The 22,386-nt window shown below is 40.3% G+C and overlaps 1 protein-coding gene across 3 annotated transcripts in view; it reads left to right on the forward strand.

The window, feature by feature from the left end:
* The window catches only part of RUFY3 (RUN and FYVE domain containing 3), a 44,327-nt gene that overhangs the window by 12,936 nt on the left and 9,005 nt on the right, over positions 1-22,386 (forward strand). For 2 of the 3 annotated variants that reach the window (XM_088531677.1, XM_088531678.1), the window contains exons 2-13: positions 4,324-4,377; positions 10,969-11,142; positions 12,395-12,512; positions 14,219-14,320; positions 15,280-15,403; positions 16,274-16,335; positions 17,728-17,793; positions 17,896-17,965; positions 19,637-19,729; positions 20,432-20,512; positions 21,140-21,307; positions 22,076-22,173. In XM_088531677.1, coding sequence (XP_088387803.1) covers positions 4,324-4,377; positions 10,969-11,142; positions 12,395-12,512; positions 14,219-14,320; positions 15,280-15,403; positions 16,274-16,335; positions 17,728-17,793; positions 17,896-17,965; positions 19,637-19,729; positions 20,432-20,512; positions 21,140-21,307; positions 22,076-22,173 — 1,210 coding nt within the window. The remainder of the gene's footprint in view (positions 1-4,323; positions 4,378-10,968; positions 11,143-12,394; positions 12,513-14,218; positions 14,321-15,279; positions 15,404-16,273; positions 16,336-17,727; positions 17,794-17,895; positions 17,966-19,636; positions 19,730-20,431; positions 20,513-21,139; positions 21,308-22,075; positions 22,174-22,386) is intronic. The other variant, XM_088531676.1, reaches the window with a different exon arrangement.

A 22,386-nucleotide genomic window follows, 5' to 3' on the forward strand; every position in this document is an offset into this window, starting at 1 on the left:
AATAATTCCTTATAGCGTACATACATTATTTAAAATTCCTCAGGCAGTAAATATCAGATAATACAATTAAAATAACCATGATAATGTGACTAGGTTTTCTTTCATGGCAAAAGTATTGTGTGTCTGTACAGCCAAGGAGAATATGGTAGTCTTTATTTATTTTTAAAGGCAATTAATTTATGTTTATTCAGTTCTCAGTAAGTCTTCCAACTTGCTCTTATATTGTGGGATGTTTTGGCCCCAAAACAACAGTAGACGCTTAGGCAGCAGACTAAAAGTTAAAATGAGAAAATAATACTATAATTAACTTAATGAGCACATGTCAGCATTTCTTTTATTAGCATTTCCCTCTAAAACATGGAGGATACTTATTTTCTTTCAGGCATAGTGAGGCGTAACTGACAGTGAAACTGTAGATTCTGGCTATAGTTAGGGGCTCTGTGGAAGTGCGTATACTGGTTTTAGTGCTTTTGAGTGAATCTGTGAAATGCTGGAGTAAGTCATGGCACTTTGAGCTGGGTCTGTTTAGTGAGGCACTGAGCAGAGGTCTTCCTTTCTTAGGAGGAAAAAGGAAGAGAGCCTGGAGGGCTTTGTGCAGTTGGGGTTTAGATTAATGAAAAGTGTGTGCCTTTAGCAAGAGAGATCAGGAAGGAGCCCCCCTTGCATTGCCCTAGGTTTTTTGTTTGTGGTTTGATTAAATCGATTTCACTGTCGTCTTAGTTCAGATATATATTATTCCTCTCCAACAAACCTGTAAGCACTTCTGTAGGTCTGTCTTGAAATCCTCAGGCAGGAGAAGAGAGAATTTTATAGAAGTGCATGAACATAGCCTGAATGCAGTCCAGTTTTGTTTCCTGCAACTGGCTTTTTGCTGTATTAGATGTATTCAGTACATGACTCAACCACGGCTGTGCAGAGCTTAAAAACAACCGCTTTGCTTTTTTCCATAGGTAGAATCTTGGATGGAGCATGGGAACTCTGAGCTTGTTGCAGTTTTTTTGCTTGTGAATCTTCAATGGTGAGGTTTTCTGTGAACATTGATACAAACATAAGTAGATTTTGAGACCGGCCTTTTGCAGCAGCTGGAGAAAGAGAAACATTGCTCACATGTCACTGCTGCTGAGCATTTTCTGTATTGGGTTCTGCTTTTGCTTCCCAAAACTGTTGCTGGGTTTTTTTTGGGTACTTCACTGACTTCTCAGATTCTCTTTAACTTACTAGAAACTTAGACACTTAAACAAAACCAACCAAAGAAAAGAACAGATTCTGACCTATTTAATCTACTTCAGGAAAACCTTGATTCTGATGTTACGTTTGGAACCTTTATAAACTTGTATGAATTCTGTGCCTTGCTATGTGCATTTTTATTTACATACAAATAAATCCCACAGCAGTATAAGACTTTTCAATTTTCTATGTTAGTTTTTTCCCATTGCAGGGTACATAAAATTAAGAGGACATGGACAGCAAACTGGTGGACTAGGGAGTCACTTGGGCGTAAGGGAACTTAGTTCAGTCACTCTACTTCATGCACGTTGTGAGAGTCTGAAATTTGTGTCCCAATATAGGCTAACATGGTGCGAGTGGATAATTTTCACTCTATTTCTTAATATGTTCTGCATAGGCGGTTTGAAGGAAATACCTAAGTTTTGCGTAGTTTTGTAGTCAGGAGTATAAGAACTTGCTCAGCACTTATTCAAGGGATGCATTTAATGCTTGTATAGGTTTAAAATGTTTGTTTTAGCTTTCAAATATGGCTGGGATATTTCTGCTGTGTGCTTAGCAACTCTTGTTTTGGTTTCCTCTCATGAGATGCCAGTTGAAAATCCACATCACATGAATCCAATACTGTTTTTTGCATGGTCATGCCCACGGTGTCAGAGGCCGAACTGAGGTAGGAGCAAATTAAAGAAGATAAGTTCAGAGAGGAAGGATTTTTTTCGAAGTACATGTAATGGTTCACAATCAATCATCACCGCTTTGTAAGCTTTCTTAATAGCAGGAATGAAGTGTTAGCACAGAGCTGTTTCTTCATGTGCATTAGTACTCCTGCTTATTAAAATTTATTCTTTTTTTTTTAAATCATTAAAAAAGGATAAAATATCTGGAGGAAACCCTATATAACACTGTTTTTGAAAGCATGTGTTTCTTTTTTATTTTATTTTTCCTCCTAAAAGCGTTTCTGAACTTGCATTGCTACACTGGAGTGAGCTTACTGAGACAGCAAAAGGTTTCTTGCCCCAGTGTGAAATGCAGTAAATGAGTTCTAGCTGAATCCCACGCTGCTGCTAGGCCACCTCCTATATTTAAAGCTCTTGAGGTTGTTCTGATCTTGTGTCAATAAAGAAGAAAATTACTTAAATTCTTTGTGAAGTAATGGATGGAATTTTCATGATTTGTATGTTAGTGGTGTAAGTACTTCAGTTCCTTTGTAAAGAGGAACTTGGTGCATTTACTTTAATGTGATGTTAAATTTCATGCTACTAATCTTCTTGAGAATCCAGTCGGAATGAGGCAATTGAATTTTATGAGGTGTTGATCATCCTGTTTTCTAAACTGTATGTGCATTAGTTGAAGGATCTCAGATTTTTGCATAATGATTCAAAGTGCTGGGTTTGCCTTACAGGTATCATGATGAAGGGTATGGAAACTTTCAAGTCCTAATTTTACTTCCTTTTTTTGTCTTTAAGAGGTTTCCCCATGCGTTCCTGTTAGGTGGAAATTCCAGACAAGTAGGGCAAAATGACTCTACAGTGTAAAAGAAGAAATTAAACGTATGCAAACTTTTTGGATACACCAAGAAATGAATGCAAAGTTTAAACAGTTTTGTCTTAAACAGGAATTCTTTGCCTAAAAAGGTTTCAAGATGAATAAAGTGCTAATAAAATGTGTGCCTCTTCCTTTTGATCTGTACATATTCCCTAGTCCCCCATTCACACCATCCTGGCAAATATTTCTCACTCAGAAGATGGTAGGATGGTTGTGTATAGGGCGATGATACAGCAAGTGGCCAGAGTTCGCTCTTTCTTAGCGAGCTGTGTGTGGCTCGCTTGCCAAGGGTCGAAAGCAACGCGTCTCTGCTAGCTGTGAGTTAACCTGGCCCCAATGGAGGAGGAGGCTGGCGGTAGCTTTTTCCGTGGGAGGGGAGGGAGGTCCCACTAGTTTGTGTACTTTGCTCTGTACTTTGCCGCCTTTGGCTGGAAAGGGAATAGAGCCCTTGTGTTACAGCCACAGAGCAGATGGCAAGTTAGTGCTGGGGAGAGCAGGCATGTAAGCAGGGAGCCGAAAATCATGCAGGGGTCGGGCTCTCCGGGGCTTTGTCAGGCCTTGCTTCATGGATTTGAAACCAGGGAGTTGCTGGGTGTGCTGAAAGGAGTTTTCTGTCGTGCCCACTGCTCTCCAAGGATATCTGCCTCCTCCCTTCTGCCCACCAGCCATCTGCAGTCACCCGGCAGGTAGCAAGAGGGCTAGGCCTTAATCACCTGCTGTTGGAATAACGACCTAAGTCCTGTGATCCCCATCCAGGCTAAGCTGAATCACTTTTCCTAGGTGTTTGTCCTGGAAATGATGGTCCTGATGGAACTGGCGCTCTGTTTAACCTTGTTTATGTTGTTAATATGTCTTTGTGTGTGTGCAATATGCTGTGCTTGTAGGGCTGGGCTTGCTTTTCACTGATAACTGTATTTCCCTGTTACTTTGGGGTTCCTCTGTGGGTAGGAGGAAGCAGAAGTAAATGCTGATATTGCTGAAGTATCAACCATTTAGTGCTTTTATCTTACAGATCAAATAATGCATTTCTCTTTTTAGGATGTGCTTTACAAAAATATTGCTTGTCTTAATGCAGAAAAACCAATAACTTCTCAAGCTTTACTTAAGCCTACCTTAATTTGTTTCCCAAGGTGGGGGGGGGGGGGGGGGGGAATGACGCTTTGCTGTATTGCTTTGTGCAGACTAATACACCCTTTTGACTTGCAAATCTCTTGCCAATATGAATTGAGTCTTGTATTGTACAAATCCCCCTTGATTTTGAGCCTTTCCTTCCCCCTTGATTTTGAGCCTTTCCTTCCCCCTTGATTTTGAGCCTTTCCTTCCCCCTTGATTTTGAGCCTTTCCTTCCCCCTTGATTTTGAGCCTTTCCTTCCCCCTTGATTTTGAGCCTTTCCTTCCCCCTTGATTTTGAGCCTTTCCTTCCCCCTTGATTTTGAGCCTTTCCTTCCCCCTTGATTTTGAGCCTTTCCTTCCCCCTTGATTTTGAGCCTTTCCTTTTGATCATGGCTTGCATGACATTTTCTTTCTTTTCCTTTCTTTTTGCTGTTTGCAAAGACTCTTGGGAGGATTTGACAGATGTGGTGGAGCAATTGCGTGATGATACTGAAGGTGCGTGCCACACCAACATCTTTCAGCTGCTATTTCCACTAATGATTGGCTTTTGACTTACAATGTGGAGTGTGAGTGCAAGATACAGTCTTCCTTAGCAGCGCCAATAGCTGTGGCTTTGTGAACGTGCTTGTCTGGTTGAACCGGGCTCGCAGCCGGAACGTGCTGTACCAGTTGCACTCCTGTGTGGATATTTGTCTTCTGCTGTTAGCATGTTAAACAATGTCCTTGATCACTCAAGTGTGTGTATTCCTTTTGTAATTTCATTCATTTCCTTTTAAAATGAATAATGTGAAGGCTTTTATGTTTCTAAGTTTTATCCCACCGATCATGGGCTCCATCTGATCAACCTTGATTTCTAAATTCTTACTGTTACTGCTTGCTTTTCAAAATGTGTGGGTACTCGCAAACCATCTCGTTTAAAAGATTGTGCAACGATTTGCTAGGCAGATAGACTTAAAGATGAGATAGTGAAAGGAAATAAATAGGGAGCTATTTTTTTTGTTAAGCACATTCCGAGAATGTGTTTTTCCTGAGCCTCATTTATACACAAAATGTGCAAAGATATATGTATGCTAAATTTGAAATACCAGATTAAAAAGAAAGATCACCTCAAAGCTTAGATGTTCTGAAATTTTCCTGGTCTTTGAGATGATACCTTGCAAAAGTGACTTTAAAACTTGCATTGCAAATTTTTTGAAATATCAAAAGAGAAATCTTGTAGACTGTGTCTTGATTCTTCAAAATGGTAAGCAAGTACATGTATGTTCAACTCAAGTTTATAATTTTGATGATTCAGTACAACTGCTCATACTCATGGTAATTATATTTTGCAGCAGCAAAAAAAAAATACGTTTTGAAGGCAAGAGAGGGGTCACAAGGATAATACGTAGGCTTTATACAAGACATATCATTTCAAAACTGGGATGTCCAGTTAGAAGCTAAAGCTAGAGCATTTGGTATGTAGCAGGCTTAAGAGCACAGGCTTGTTATTGACACAGCCAAATTGCTAACCTGGAAAGCATAAGGTCGGCTGATGGATTGCAGCTTTTTGCCACTTTGTGAACCGAAAATTTTGGAAGACTGTATTCATTGCAGGTTGCATACTTGCCAGCCTGTGTCTTGTTTGTTTTTGGTCTAATTTTCATGGGTAGGATGTCAACGAAATCCTGCATTTGTTTCTCTGCAGTGCACGTGAGCAATCTCAATGTAAAGCTTAGGAAAACAAACAGGTAAAAATAAGTGAAGCACGCTTACTTTGTGGGCTCAAGATTATAAATAGAAGATGAAGTGTGAGCCCAAGCGTGAATGAAAAACATTGTAAAACATGTATTAAAACACACATTTTAAGCATATACAATAATAAAATATTATTACTGGACTAATGCCCTTAAAACAGGCAAAATAACACAGCTAGCTGCAGGGCTGACTTAAAGCCCTCGTGAAGAGGTATGAGCGTGTTGCTCATGAAGAAAAAGGCAAAATTGGCCATGACACTGCAAAATCTGGTATTTATATTGCAAGTTCAGATAGTGTGAGTCTTTTCAAGTGGGTCCCTTGTGCATGAAGATCAGTTTTAATGCGTAACCTATATTTTTCTTGCTTATCTTTGAGAGCTTCTGTGTATGATGTGCGAAGTATGTGTTGCCTCTTTGTTGAGAAGGTAGTCAGGGGCTCATGTTAATAGCAAGAAGACAAAAAATTGAATGCAAAGAAATGTCAGTAAAGCTTCAGATGAAAAATGGAAAGTCAAGATATCCAAGGGCATTAAAATCCTGTTTGTTTCTTTGCCCAGTATTAAACTAATGTTAGTTTGCTTTAGCCTTTATGTCCATCAGGAGTGCAAAGGTCTGGATCCCTGGCAGATAGCTCTAGTGGTGGCAGGCCTGGACCAAGGTCCAGGATTGCAGAGTCTCAACCTTTCAGAGGAGCTTTCTCACCTTCTGCATGGTGCAGTGTGGCAGAACTGAGGCTAAGAAAAAGACAGTCAAGAGAAAGAAGGCTCTCAGTTACTTCAGGGATTTGATTTTCATACCTCTTTGGAATTTTGTATATGTTCAAGCATAGTCTGAGCAGCTGGAACTAATGTGTCTATGCAGGTGAATTTGCTAAACTGAAACTTAACGCACTGTGTAGATACCTGGGTGGTTTATTAGAAAACGTGTGATTCACCATGGTGTATCTCAGTTGACCTGAATATGGTATAAACTGTTTGCAAGATGTTATTCCTCTGCCATACACAGAAATGGCCCTGGAAATTTTTAGTTTGCTTGGATTCTTGATTTTTAAGGAGGATTCTGTGTAGGGAGGACCTCACTCAAGTAGGAACCAATTGTCATTACTTTGGGCAGGTAGACTCACAGTATGGGACAGGTTCTAGTCTGGTTTCCCCTTATTTCTTTCAAGCAAAGCTCATATGAAGAGGGGAAGAAATACTTGGAGTACAGTCACAGCTCGATCTTGATATCCAGTAGTGCCTTGACTTTCCCTTGACTTTTGGATTCCTAGAGATGGACGTTCTCTTTAAATGTTGCAGATTCATGATGTTCTCAGATGTTTTGGAAATGTTTTCTTTATGAAATTTCTCAGCACTGCTTTGCCCTTGCTACCATCAGTGTCTGAAAGACTAGGGCAACATTTTAAATGTTCAGAAACCTGGAGCTTGTTACTTGAAAGAAACAATAAAATTGCTCATTTCTTTTGTAACTGTCATTGTAGTGGGATGCAACTCCAATTCACTCATTATGTTTGGTATCCAGTGTTAATTATAAGCATTGCTGATCAGAAAAAAACATCTGTAGAAGCTTCCAGGTTACTTAAACTTGAATCCTGATGATATCGAAAGGCAAAGTTGAAGGGCCAAAATTTTTCTCTTAGTTTACTGCAGAGCTGTTTTGCACTAGAGGGCTGCAAAAAGTACTGGCTCAAGCTGAGAATATGAATTTCAAGTCAAGGTCAGGTAGTCAAAGCACAAATGGCCGGGCTGACTTAAAGCAAGCTGAATAGTCTTCCTGTGTGAAAATTATCGCTACTTGCCTGACCTGCTCTTGAAAAATGGAGATTGAAGATGTATATCTTGCTGCACATGTAATAAGAGTACAAACTGCTTAGAATTTCACTTTTTGGAATAGATCTGTGTGATTTTATTCAGTTTGTAACTACATAACAGCTACTCTATTTGCAAAATATGAGTGTTATAGGAATTGCATATATGCAGCATATCTTCATTCACGACACACTAATGAAGCAGAAACATCTAATAAGGTATCTGAATTAACATATTGTTCAGTGATATAGTGTTTTTCTCACTTTTTAAGGCCATGTCTGCACATCTTAGTCTTAAATGAATGCGTAGCCCTACCTTGTTGTTTCTTCCCTCACCCCAGTTGCTTTCATCAGCTCAGATTTGTTCATTCACTCTTGTCCTTTGGAAGTGTTGAAAGCATCCCTGGCTGTCCTGAGGGTACTCCAGGTAGTTCCTTTTAATGAAGGCAGCACTGACCCCAGTTGACACGTGCCGGACATCTGCCAGACATCTCTCAGACTCCTGGGAAGCTATGCTGCTTGCATCAAAAAACATCTCATAACCTTGAGCTCAGTGTGGGGCTGTGTATGGCCTACTCTTGCCCTACTCGAAGGAAATCGTATGGTTTCCTGCAGTTAGATAATGGACTAAGACCCTGATTCTGAGAGGTGTCCTTGGCATCTTATCATAATTCAGATTAGCTAATAATCGTAGCCTGAGCATCGTTCCCCACGTAGTGGTCTTGCACAATTTCTTTAATGTTTCCTTAGCAATTCATTTGTCACTTAAGTAGGATCACTTTGGACAACTGCCTTGCTACTGCTCACTGATTTGATCAGTGAATAGCAGGTATAAGAGATCTGCACTCTGCTAACAGTTACTTATGGAAATGTTGCTGAAAGAACCTGGCTGGGTTGGGGGGAAAGTCTCTGAATTCTGATAGGCAGGGCAAGCCCAGCTGCAGGCCTACAGCTGAGGCTGGGAGAAGTGCCTTCTCCCTAACCCTGTTGTGGTGTTCATACACTCCTCAAGAGCAGCTCTGATAGCTGCAGTTTCAGTTATTATTCATTACCATTATCTAGAAGGAGAAAATATTCAGTAGTATTCAATTTCTTTTAATTGCATGCACAAGAACAGTGTTTTTTACATTCCATGTTTTGTCTCTTTTTATTTTATTCCTGGATTTCTACTAACAATGTTTGTTCCCTTAGCAAAGCATGAAATGGATTGCAAAGCACAAAATCAGTAATCTACTCAAGATGTGTGTCAAATCCTACAGTTCAAAACAGTACTAGTTCTATAAAGGCAATGAAGAGCACCCCCTCAAATTAAAACCTTCCATAGTCCAGCTCTGCTGCAAGAATTGCATTCCTAAGCCAGGATTGGAACCCGTCTTAACTAAGAAAGTGCAATTTCTTAATTGCAGTCTTTTTAGAAGTTGTAAACTGCAGCGTTCTCTTCTACTTCAAAAGTTCATGTTTAGTCAAGTAAAATTCAGAAGTCTTTTAATCACTTTTTCCCAGAGTAGATAACAAATGGGTGGAGATGCAGAACAGCTGGACTTCTTTAGACTTCTTTGAACAAGAGCTGCTTTTCCCGGCAGCAGATGTGGCCAGGAGTGTGGTTAGACCGGGGCTGCCGATAGTCACTGTGTGTGGCAAATCCGTGTGGTATTGCCTAGCACCTCCTGTGCGCTTCCCGTCTGCATCCAGAGACCTGGCCTTTCAGAGCCTGCTGCTCACGTACCGGCTCCTCCATACAGGAGTTGTGAAGATGGTTCCAGCGAGATGCAGGCAAGGAGACTTCTGATACTGTTTCATCCTGGAGAAGAAAGGGGAGAAAGGAGGCTTTGTCCTAACCTGCCTTTGAGGAGACTCAACAAATGCTGCCATAGTGTTAGGATCTGAATGGTGACAGCCGCTTTGACCAGCCGCTTCCCCTTGGACTGTGGACCATTTGACAGCTGGTAGCTTCGTAAGGGGTATCTGGGTGGTGCTTGCACAGTTGCAACAGAGCAAAGCCTGAGTATTTATCTAAGAAGTCAGCCTGTATTCTGGCAGACAGCTCTTCCTGTATATGATGCAGTCCTACAAAACTGAGCAGTGCTGTTTGGTCCTTCTTAATAAGGCCTCACTGGCTTGTTGCCTGCCTGGCCTTGGAGCCATGGGAGCCCCAACATGGCATACTTCACAGGCAGATTTAGCAAATCTGCCTTTAGTCAAAAGATTTCTGGGTTCTCTGTTCTGATCCCCTTTTATATTTCTCAAGTTCTTTGAGACTGGGTATGGCTGCGCTTTCAGTGGTTGCTTTTCCTCTCCCATCCCTGAGTGCCTTTTCGTGGATGCTTTTGTCTGGTGTAGGGAATCTCAGCCATGCAGTATTAATGACTCTTCTCGTTGCCTGTTTTGGATTCAAACATTGGTTACTTTTAACAACTACCTGTAGGTAGCAAAATAATTCAAAGGTCCACGGCTGTTTGCAGCGGCTGTAGAATGATGGTGCCTTAAAAGGAGAAACTACTGGCACCAGAGATCATCTAGCTCGGAAAGTGGATGTGAGATTGCAGGTGGTACAGGTACAAATAGAAAACAGCTGCAACAGATGCAGCACTCCACAGACTAATTCTTTTGATTTAATGTTACTGTATATTTCTAGGCCTAAAGCTTGAGTACACTTTTTTTCCTTGAGGGTGGAAGGGTTTTAGTTGAGTTAGAGTAGTACTAAACAGGTTTCTTGAGGCATTGAAAGTGCCCTGATGGTGTTTCAAGAGAGACACTGAGCAAGAGTAGGTGTGTGTGTTGGCATTGTGGACCAGGCCAGAGAAGTCAGCATGGGAGTCCCATGAGGCAGGATGTAATTGGAGACATGGATATCTGGACTTTTTTTCTGCAGTGAAAGGCATTTCTCCAGTATATGTTTCTGAATTCTTGTGTACTGTGATGCGACAGAAGAAAAATAGTATTGGAAAAAGTCTGTTGCAAAAGTGGTAGACCCATGAGGATCAGCTCCTTTTTATCAGCAATAAAATGCATCAATATTGTTGAGAAAATGAATAGAGATGGGTGGAAATGAGCTCGTTTTTACATCCAAGTTCATATTGATGGGATAAGCATGAAAATTCATGATTTGTCTTTTGACCAAAATGCAAATTACAAGTGGATGATTCTTTTGGTTCATAATAGCTGGACATAGCTGGGGATTTGAGTTAGAGTAAGGGAGAGCTGTGACGTTCAGTAGCACCTTGTCAGAGGTTGTGCCATATGAATGGCTGTCAAAAAACAACTCTTTCTTTATAACTTCGACTACTTGGGTTTTATTTTCAGTATTGAGGCACAATTAGTGTGATATATCATTTATTCCCATTTCAGTATGGCTTTTACCTTAAACTGCTAGTTAATTTTGATAGCCTCAGGACAAGACCTGAGGGGACCACCTTGCATCAAGGGGTTGCATCTGTTATAAGGATCCTCAAAGCTGAGGGACGAGAGAGACACAGATGTGGGATACTTTTGCAGTATTAAAATAGCTTTTGTTATTCAAAAGTATTTTTCTTCTGTCTTTTGTAGATCCTAACTATCTCATGGCTAATGAACGCATGAACCTGATGAACATGGCGAAACTGAGTATAAAGGGGTTGATTGAATCGGCATTAAATCTAGGCAGAACTCTGGATTCCGACTATGCACCTCTTCAGCAGTTCTTCGTTGTGATGGAGCATTGCCTTAAACATGGCTTGAAAGGTAACACTGTTAAAGAGGAGTCCTCCTCGGCTGGTTGGGGTAGTGTGGGTGTGAGAGATCCATCTTGCTTTAAAAACCTGATTCTTTAATCTAGAGTAGGCTAAAGAAGGGCTGAACAGGGTCACTGCATTTGACAGCTCATTTATTGGAAAGCAAAAGCTGAAAAATCCGCCGGAAATGAAATGATACGGGTGAAATCTTTACGGTTGTTACAGTTATTGATTGTTTTTGGAACAACTTTTCAGATGTGATGAGTATAATTGAGTTTGGTGATAAAAATGGCCTCTTTAACAAATACGTCTCCTTTTTTCTGCACTTTCTGCAAAAAAAATGCAACATTGAGACACTATCTCCATACCTGAGTATATATTTAGCCGCATAATATGGGGTCACAATAAAAATGAAGTACTACACTGCTCTTCTTGACTTGCTGCCCTTAAATGATGGTAGCTTGAGATGAGCCGTGGGGTAGAGATTATTAAATTCCTTCAGCCTTCTTAGGTATATCTTGTGGTGGTGGCGCGTTAGTGGCAGGGTTCAGCATTGCCTGCTGGTGAAGGGACTCATGCAGCAGTTTAGGTAACATGTAAGGGAGCAGTATACACAGTCTTAGTGCTGCTGTTGTGCACCATTCAGTAGCGTCCCTACTGCAGGTCACGAGTTGAAGCTTAATGGCTTTCACTGTTCTTAGTGCTGCTGCAAAGTAGCAATAAAATTGCTCAAGAAACAAGTGCGTTTCTAGCTGTAGTTTTTGGGAGTCTCTGAAAAGCTTTCCTGAAGGAGGAGAGGGTGACCAGACAAGACTCCGGAACAAACAGAGAAGAAACTTAAAGGTGCTGTGTTTATTTTTCATGGAAGATGATGGTGTGTGCACCTTCGTTTTCCCTCACTGACCAACTATGGTTCAGAGACAGTGGCAGCATCCTAGTAGAATTTTTTGCCTATGGTAGTGAATCCAAGTTGCTGGTTATCACTGGGTGGTGGTGTTTTGCCATATTTGGGGTATAAAAAAAATACTGCCTGGCATCTATTTTGAGCTCCTGTTACCTTACTCAAATGAGAACTGTAATTCCCACACTTGGCTATAAAAAGTGATCTATTGTACTTGCCCAGCAGGCAATCACAGAAGACTCTTTCCAGTGATTTTTTTTTTTTTTCTACTGTTGATTTAATTCTGAATGTTTGAGAAAGTATTTAGTTAGTGCAGCTGGAAAGGACTCACTTCATGTCTTCTCTTTTCCTTTTTTCCCAGCCAAAAAGACTTTTCTAGGGCAAAATAAGTCATTCTGGGGACCACTGGAACTGGTGGAAAAACTTGTTCCTGAAGCTGCAGAGATCACAGCAAGTGTTAAGGATCTCCCAGGGCTGAAGTGAGTATGGTCTTGTACTGCACAAGGACATAGGATGGTTTTCTAGCAAGAATGATCATGAAGAGAAGGAAGGACAGTCAGTCTTCAGGAACTGATCTGCCATTTCTGCTGATGTACAAGTGGCTCATATTCTTTCTTACGGAACTGCAGGAGGAAAGGAAGGATATATTGTTTCTGTATTAAGGAGGGGACTTAAGGACATTAGGAAGTTTATTGCCAGCACTAAATGAGTGATGATGTGCCCTATGAATAGCCTTTATTATCTCCCTTTCTGAATTCAGACTGAAGAGGAGATTCAGATTAGATGCTGTTGAGCCTAATTTTGGAACATTAGACATCCAGAGGTCACTTTATTTTTTAAATATATGCTGATAAACTTGTGGAGTTTGTATAAAAGGAAGATTCAGTCATGAAGTTAAAGAAGATAATAGATTATGTTAGGGGGATTAAAAAAAGGTCTTTGGAAATACATTGCTTTTAAGAATTGCATAGTCACCTCAGATGTCGCATTCAGGTTTTTTTGTTTGAGCTTTACAAAGAAACTGTAAGTGAGGAATGGAAACTGAGGAGAGGAAAAAGAAGCTTAAGGAGGAATCTGTATGCCACGCAAGCTAAAGATTAATTTGTCTTTGCTCAAAGGTGAGATGCATGAATGAAACAACAAAGTAGAAAAGGTTTTTGTCAGGTTAGTGTTTAACCTGACAAACACTAACCTTGTCAGGTTAGTGTTTAACCTAACTTAGTGTTAGTATAAATGGACAATCGCTTTGGATGAAGGGCTGTGCAGGACTGTGCTTGGAACCCCTTAAAGACCAAAATGAAGTGCTAGCTGGCACAGGAGGCAGAACTCCTGTTATCCTGTTCTGTTAAAAGAAAATTGTAGGAATATTTTAAAAAAGAAAAAAGGCAATTGTACTCTAAAGCTCAGCTTTGTATATGCTGTATGCTTAACAACTGTTTGAGAATTAAGCCTTATGCATTGCTGAGGTCAAGAAGTCACCTGGTGTTGATGATGATGACTTCTATGGACAATAGCTGCTTATTCTAGTTAAGATCAGAAAAAGGGAGCTCTCCACGTGATGCTTGGTATAAGGCAGGTGGTTGTCTGCAGGAAGCTGTAGAAAAGAAATTTCTCGCTAATTGTAGTATTGCTCAACACGAGGGATTTGCACCTTCCAATTAACAGGAGAAACAGGGGAAGCAGGCTATGACTAACCTGTTATGTCCTGCAAGTGTGTCAGTGAGCAAAAGACTTTGAGAATACTACTGAATTGGTATTTTCTGACGTCTCTGTATTCTCACCAGGCTTACCATCTACTGAAGCAGTGGTGCTTGGGCATCTATGCTGTGTTGAGGTTTACGTGTGTTCTTCGGATTTGCCTTAGGCAAAACTGAATTTGAATTGGAAGGTGATTTATCCAAACAATTGATCTCTGTCTATGTAGTAGCATCCAACAGGGGTAGAGTGAGGGACATATTAGAATAATAACAAATGCATAATTAGTTAAGAGATGGGAAATGATGGCTTAGGTATATGTGTTAGTAGCTATTTTCACTTAAATATCCTGTGTTTTTTCCCTTTTCATTAAGGAAGGCTATATCTTTGAAATGAAGTAGACTGCAGAAACTTCAACTAGAGAAGGATTTTTAAAGCGGTGTGTGAGTGGGATGCTGCAGTAGATAATTCTTATTTATGGTCTTTGCAGGACACCTGTGGGTAGAGGAAGAGCTTGGCTTCGCCTGGCTCTAATGCAGAAGAAACTCTCAGAATACATGAAAGCCTTGATTAACAGAAAGGATCTTCTCAGGTGAGCACTGCTCTCTCTAAGACGGGCTTGGTTTAGCCTGTGCACCCCTGTATGGTCTTTAAGATCTTTTGTGCCAAATATAGTATATGTGTACTTTCTCAGTGGCAGCATTGTGAAATCTAGAGCTTGCTCTGAGGGATAAGAAGTATTTAGGATTCTTTATTTTGTCGGAAGCTGTCATTTCTCTTAATAATCTTGGGGATTTATTACAGCAAATATTTTAGTAACGTAGTACAGAGAGAATATGCTGTTCTTAGAAAGATCTTGGGCCTGGTTTTCTTTCTCACCTTTGCCTTTACTTGCTCTGATATGGAACAAGTCACTTGACTGCCTCTGCTGTGTTTATAAAACAACAATAAATTTGTAGATTAGTTGGAATTCTATGGATAAGATTCACTATCTGTGCAGGGTAGTAGTATTAATAAACATGTGGATGTGAACTCAAGCAAGTAGATTTGTCAGCTCTTTATGCAAATCCATAACTGACTTGAGGTGGAGAGCTTTCTGTTGACCACTGGAAAAGGTGTAAGTGGCTCATGGCAGAGAAGTTGGTACTAGCTAGTAAAAGTGTGCTTCTAGGGCTTCGCCTTGAAGCCGCACTGAAATCTTTACTTGGCTGTAAAGTAACTCAGGAAATGATGCTTTGCTTTGATCTCTTCTCAAAAGTTGAGAGGCCAGCTCTCCTGCTGCTTGGCCCTTTGCCTCATCTAAAGACATAGTGTGCTAAGAGATATCTATTCCGGGTGCAGGAGTACGTTGTAGTACACAGGAGTGCGCTTCTGTGTTAGTGACATGTCTTTGTGAGGCTTTTTATTAAGCATGAACTTGCATTACACTGCTGTAGGAGATAGCCAGCAAGTAGTTATGTGTTTGTACTAATTTATCCATAAGCTTTACTTCACTCTAGTTGGTTTTTCAAAGATGCAACACTTTGTCTTCTTTTGGTGTGCATCCTGCAGTGAATTTTATGAGCCTAATGCACTCATGATGGAAGAAGAAGGTGCTATCATTGCTGGCCTCCTGGTAGGGTTGAATGTCATCGATGCAAACTTTTGCATGAAGGGTGAAGACCTGGATTCACAGGTACTGGGTATTCACTTTAGTGTTCTCTTTCTGCTCATTTAGATCAGATTTCCACTGTAAAAGACTTCCTTCATCTCAAATATCTTCATTGCTTGTAGTAATATAAGACTAATAAAAGTTTGTTACTATGATTGCATTATTCACATGGTAGGTAGTGCTGAGATCAGAGGCTCAGACTTCTGGTTTTCTAATGGCTCCCTTCAACTTAGCTTTTGTTGGTGGAAAAACCTTAGTCACATAAGCTTAGCATTTCCTCTGACTTGAGTGCCAGCAGAACACTTTGCCCTGCTGATCTTTGTACAGTAGTGATCTAGCTGCCAGTTATACGAAGGAGTGCTATAGCCTCTGTGCTCTTAAAATTTCATTTCTTAATGTGCTACCCAAAAGCCCACTCCCAGTTATCTCTGCTGCTCTGCTTTGCTGTGGTCTGAATGCAGGTCACTGTGTAGGGAAATGTGGAATAGAAGAATGGAGAAAAAGAGGGGGGAGATAGGCAGAAATGTTAATTCGCTCTCAGCATGTTATGAGATCATCTGTGAACCAAAAGAAAACAGGCCAGTATGCACTATTGTTTCAGCTTGCTTGAGTTGTTGATGTGGATGTGTTGATGACCTGATTTTGTCCTTATCTCTTTAAAACTTGATTTCCAACTTGCTGTTTCTCCTAGCACACTTGAACTAGTCTGTTCTCTCATTTGTTCTGCAGAGACTCCTGTTATAATGAATCTGAGATTACTGTTATAATGAATCCTTATTATAGTAAAACGTGCACTGATGTTATTAATGAATGACCCTACATATTTATGGATACAGGGAGTGTTCAGCCTTAGGAAAAGATTTTAATATAGAATTCCAAAACTTTATCTTCTAGGTTGGAGTTATTGATTTTTCAATGTATTTGAAAGAGGGGAACAGCACAAAAGGCAATGAAGGGTAAGTGCAACCCCAGCTGTTCTCCATCTCACCCTATGGTAACTTGTATTGAATATGCAGGTTGTTCTGTAAGCTGTTACGTTTTTCAGTCAGATGCTTCTTGCAGTGAGGTGCTCTTTGTTTTGTAAACATATGAATAAAGGACTGGAAGTGTTGGGAGAGAAGAAAATAAGTCTCCTCCAAGTTTTGGATATTCCTCAAATGGCTGTTTGAAATGAAATAGTTTAAAAGTGACCCTCAGCTGAGTCAGGTCTGCTATTATTTAAAGTTTTCTCTAAAAACAATTCAGTAACCCTTAACAGTTTTGTGGCTAGTAAGATAGGAGCTGATTTTTCAGCACCTTAGCAATTTCTGACCACAGAAATGATTTCTGTATTCGCAATAAGAGTTGGAATAAGAGCTCTTGTGCCAAAATACTCAGATGTAGCTGTCTAACATAAAGAAGTAAAAGTCAAAAAGGACAGCTTGGATATGCTGGCTGATCTAGTGTTCTAGTTATCTGAGATTCTTTGAGTGCTTCCTTCTTAGGAAATTTTATTTTGAGTGTAGGTATATTTTTACCATTATTCCTCAGAATCAGGTATTTTGCTTGCAATCTTTTAATCTGTTGTTTTTATTATTACAAACTGCATTTCTTTAAGATTTCCTGCTGGAAACACCAGCAACGTGCACTTGTTGGCAGTTTTTGCTGAGTGGATTTGGTATGAGTCATGTTCAGTACAAAAGTGGCAGTAAGATCAGCCTTTTACTTTTCCTGCTGGATTGTTGTTGTGCTAATTGAAATGTTGCAGGCATTGCTGTGTCACAAAATGCTTGCACATTATTCAGATGAATGAAGTGATTGCAGCTTCTGAGAAGTGAGAACTGTGACTGACCGTGAAGGCATAGGCGGTAGCTCAACTTTTGCTTTTTCGTGTGCTGCACGCACTCATCAGGACCCAGTGTGTTCAGTGCTGAGCTGAGGATGTAGGCTGTACTGCCACATTCCTCTTAAACATTTAACAATGCCCTTTAGTTCTTTTAATCCAAGTGGTGAGGCTTCGGATCAGAGAGAAACTGTACTCTTTGCTCCTGCTCCCTGTGGCTTGCTCCACGTAAACATGCAGCAGCAGCCTGGCTGCGTTGAGCAGTGAGTGTGAAGCCCAGCCAGGAACCCCCACTGCTAGGGACAACCAGGATGGCAGGGTAGAGCTTAAAGCCTTGCTAGAAGCCAGCTGGATCACTAGTGATTGACTGCTCTGTATCATTTTATTTCTGGGTGGCAGAGCAGACCTGCCATTCTGCCCGGTAGCCTCTGGAAATACCATGCAGTTAGTGTCTGTGGGTAGAAAAGAACTGCACTTGGGATGAGCTGAAGGTTACTTTTTTTTTTTTTTTTTTTTTTCTTCTCAGAGATGGTCAGATAACTGCTATTTTGGACCAGAAGAACTATGTAGAAGAACTCAATAGACACTTAAGGTAATACATAATTTTTAAAGAATATATTATTGTTATACAACATAATAGAAAGCAGTCTTGAAAAAATGAGGAGTTACTGTAGCATCTTTTTCTCTTTAACAGTGCTACAGTAAACAACCTACAAGCAAAGGTGGATGCCTTAGAGAAATCCAACACTAAATTGACTGAGGAGGTAAGTGTAATAGAAAAGGACCTAATATTTTGGCCTTTTAGAGTCAAGGATTAGAAAGGTATTTGAGATTGAGATTGATTTCCAGATATTGGATATGCTTGCTCATGGCTTTTTAAGAATGCAGCTGGAATAACTGAGCAAAGAGGAAATTGTGTTGATCCTCACCGCACACGAGGTAGAAAAACAGCACACTCTTCATGATAAAAAAACTAAAGCTATTAAAGATGCTTTGCTCTCTGAAGTTTTTTCTGTTCTTTTTTAAAGATGCTTTAGAAAGCATTGAACAGTGTGTGTGGTTTCAGTTGCATGTAGCCTGGAGGAGTTTTCCAGCTTGTGCTTATTTTGGCTGATGCAGAAGTTGACTACAGTGCTAAGATATTAATAAGTTATTAACTGTATTTCAAATGATAAAGAACCTAGTGGTGGAGGTTTGTGTATCTACTTGTGCTGTTAAGAAGTAAATACTGTACTTCACAATTAAAAGGATTATTTTTTTAGTTCAAAAATGTGGTCTACAGTAGGCTGCTTTTCCTGTGTCGCTGCTCTTGATACCACATGCTGAATGTGCATGGCACCTGTGAGGTGAATTCCTGTGTTGACTGAAGTATAGTTGATCTTAAGATCCTGTTGCTTTTTGCTAACTGCAGTCTGTATGCTATTGAAAGTAATTGACCTGACACTGGAACACACTGTGCCTGTTGGAGCTGTGTGCAGGATGTAGTTAATGGTTTAGGTCACATGTCGCATCAACTTGTCTATTTGGGAAAAACTTAAACTCTTGTCAGGGTACTTAGTATTGGGTCTGTCATTTAATAACTGATCTCTTGGAATAACAGGGAGCTTTTTTGTGTGTGTCTGAGTTTTATGTAGGTCATAAATTATTAAACCCTCCCCCCAAAAAAATCCAAGTTATTTTGGCATTTGACCTTACACTTCAAGTAGCCTGTTGGTTTGAAATGAGGCCCTCTTCAGGACATCCTTTGAGGAATATGTCCTGTCTCATACAGATGCTGTGTGCTATTTGCCCTCAGGTTTCAAGCCCAAATTTCTCTTTCTAGTGTTGCCCTAGTAGTGCTGCTGGCACCGCCTTGTTCAGGTGCTTGCGCATCTTGCGTCTCGGGAGCTCTGACCACTCATGTATCCAAACTAGCAGAGCTTTAGCAGACTCATGCGAGTGGGTGGCTCTGTGGTCACCGAATCACGGATCATTTGGTCATGTATCACACATTGGTGGTTATATTTCCATTACTCAAGTCAATGAAAATTAGCTGCTGTGTTCCTCCATTTCTCCATTTTATTATCCTGGCAAGGGAGAAGGAATGAAGTGAGGATTTCTGTGGATGCGTGCTAACCAAGTGTTAAACAGAATCTAGCAAGTAGTTATCTGAAGAGCTTTAGTGACTTCATTGGAAGACATGAGCTGGAAAGTTGCGGTTTTGGACAGTAATGGAAAGCCACCACACTGGATCTAACAGATTTACTTAATTATTAAGATAGCCCCTCTCTGTGGAGAGACAGAGGCTGAGTTGTAGTTTACTACTGTAAACAAACAAACAGAAGCTGCCTCTAAATGTGAACAGACGAGTGCTTGATGAAAATCTGCCTAAAGAGGGGGAAAAAAAAAAGTCAATGGTTTTTTGATACAGAACTGTTGTTTTATTTTGTTCACAGCTTGCTGTTGCAAACAACAGAATTATTACACTGCAGGAAGAGATGGAACGGGTTAAAGAAGAAAGTTCTTACATCTTGGAGTCCAATCGTAAGGTGGGTGGTGTCGGATTTCTGAATCCACTGGGCAGATCCAGCTTAAATGGGGTAAGGAGGAGCTATTTCGGAGAGACTTCTTTTCCTTATGTATATCACAAAGAGTGGCAGAAAAGACTTGACTCCAGCTGGGCCCTCCACAGAGGGCAGCAGATGGACCCTGGCCATAGTACATCCTGCTTGGCAGTAACTGATTAAACTCTGAGCACATACAAAGCTGATGGTTAACACAGCCTGTCTGTGGCTTGCTACATGGAGACAAGAGGAGGGGATGATTTACCAGGAGGCTGCAAAAAGCTTAAGCAAGTGGGAGTTCTGTCTTTTTTGACCTAAAATGCTACCCGTTCTCAAATCAAGGGATGGTTTCTTGAAATATTCAATATGCTTTTCTTCCTTTATTTATGATAAATACTAGCAACTGTGTTAGAGTTGCCTGTTAGTTGTAAAATACACAGGATGGTTTTACATAGTTCATAATTGGACTTAGTACACTCTCCAGGGCCTGTGTGCACTGAGTTGCCCTAAACAACTGAGTTTAAGGGAAATACTTTAAAATCACAAGTAAATTGCATGATGAAGCTGAATGAAGCTACTTAATTTTGATGGCTATTAAGTTTGTTTTCACAGAGAAGAAAATGGTTAGCATGTTACTATCCTGGATAACGAGTATATAATGATGAGTTATTTGGATTTCTTCCTTAGGTCACTAAGGACAGAACTGCAGATGGACACGCACTTACTGAGGCACGAAAGCAGTTAAAGGAGGAGACTCAGTTGCGTCTGGTAAGGGCAGTGGAAGCTTGGTGCTCCACAAAATGGCATTTTAATGTAGTTATTCAGTGTCAGTCACTTTAGAAATGGTTTTGCCAGGGGGTTATTTTCATTCCAGCCTGCCCTGCTTCAGTCTGATCTGAGACTGTCAGAAGTGATGTTGATTTTTGTGTGTGTACCTGGGTTGACCAGTTTGAAATCTGTTCCTCAAAATGGGCAGTGGATTTGAGTTTTTCTGTCTTAGGTATCCCCCTTGAAGATAGAATTCTGATCGTATCAGTAACCCTATTCAGTATAGCATATGTTCAGTTCAGTGTAACATGTTTATTTGGTGGTGAGGCAAATGTTTGAGCAGAATGTTTTTAGGAAGTTAGTCTGCAAACTTTGCATTAGTCTGCCTTGTCAGAAAACGGGCTCCAATAGGACTTGGCTACTTTCTGCTGGTAATGCTGTTTACATTGCTTTAATGTTTGACCAGAGTTATGGGTTAGTTTTCCTTAATTGCCTTTGATGTGTCTAATCTGTACTGTGACAGAGGCAATGCACCATGCTACTGGGTGTGTTGGCAGGAGTACAAGGGGTATCGCCTGGGTACTGGAAAAAGTTAGTTGGAAGTGCTGACAGCTGTGCATGTTTCAGGATGTGGAGAAGGAGCTGGAGGTACAGATCGGGATGAGACAAGAGATGGAGTTAGCCATGAAGATGCTGGAGAAGGACGTCTGTGAGAAGCAAGACGCACTGGTGGCACTCAGACAGCAACTGGATGATCTCAGGGCCCTAAAACACGAACTGTCTTTTAAGCTGCAGGTAGGGAAAGAATTAAATCAAATGCAATGAATCCTTACTAAAAGTGTTGGCTCTTGTGCTTTGTCTTTTTTCCTCTGTTTAGCAGATACTCACTAGGGAACGATGACAGGCTTTCTAAGTCATTTCACTCCTGATGCTGTTTCATGCTTTTCCTACAATTGACTTGTTTGCTTTAGGGCTGACATTCTTAACCTCAGATTAAATGGGGTTTGAACAGGGAACTTTAAGGAAGATATACTATCGATAATGGAGTTGCAGCCTTTTTGCCTCTTTCAAATGTCTAACAAAAAAAGCAAGATGGAAAAAAGTGAGACTGCAGTCCAGTGTTTTAATGTATGTGGTAGCATTACACGTGTTATTGTTCAAGTAACAAAAAGACTTGAGGTAAAATGTGTAATGAAGTAAATCCTGAAGTCCAGAAGTAAATGCTAATGTTAAATTTAGAACAGAGGAAAATGGTTTTTACTTGCTAATATCACTCAGTTGTTTTGCACATAATGATTAGCTCAAGGCAAGTACTGCATTAATAGAGATTATGTAAAAAGCTGGACTAATCATGGTATTTCCACTCTGTGATATCCGGATATACTCTATATCTGTAGGAAATAATGTTTTCTCTTCCGATTAATGATCTGGTGTTTGCTTTTGGATCCCCTTCTCAGGTCCAGCTGGTTTTGGCCCATGTACTTGCCAAGTAATTTACTGTGCTTGTAATTTAGTTTGTTTTTGCTGCTACTTACAAAAGGTGGGATACCACTTTTTTTGTAGAGTTCAGACATGGGAGCAAAACAGAAGAGTGAATTAAACAGCCGCTTGGAAGAAAAAACAAACCAGATGGCTGCTACCATCAAACAGCTTGAACAAAGGTAAAAAAAAAAAAAAAAAAAAAAAAAAAGGCAATATTTGCAGTTCTAAAATGGTGTGCGTGTTCCTGAGGTGCAGTGCGTGCTTTTTTCAGACAACTATGTTTTTATTTGAAACTCTCTACCTCACTTTTACATAAAAAGTACAAACAGAGTGATATTCCTGAAGAAGTTGTTAGCAGATAGGCTTTAATTTAGCTTTTTAAGTCTAAGGAG

This window comes from Tinamus guttatus, unplaced genomic scaffold, assembly GCF_059628265.1.
Source record: "Tinamus guttatus ecotype Peru unplaced genomic scaffold, ASM5962826v1 Tinamus_guttatus_pri_ptg000423l, whole genome shotgun sequence".
Taxonomy (NCBI): Eukaryota; Metazoa; Chordata; class Aves; order Tinamiformes; family Tinamidae; genus Tinamus; species Tinamus guttatus.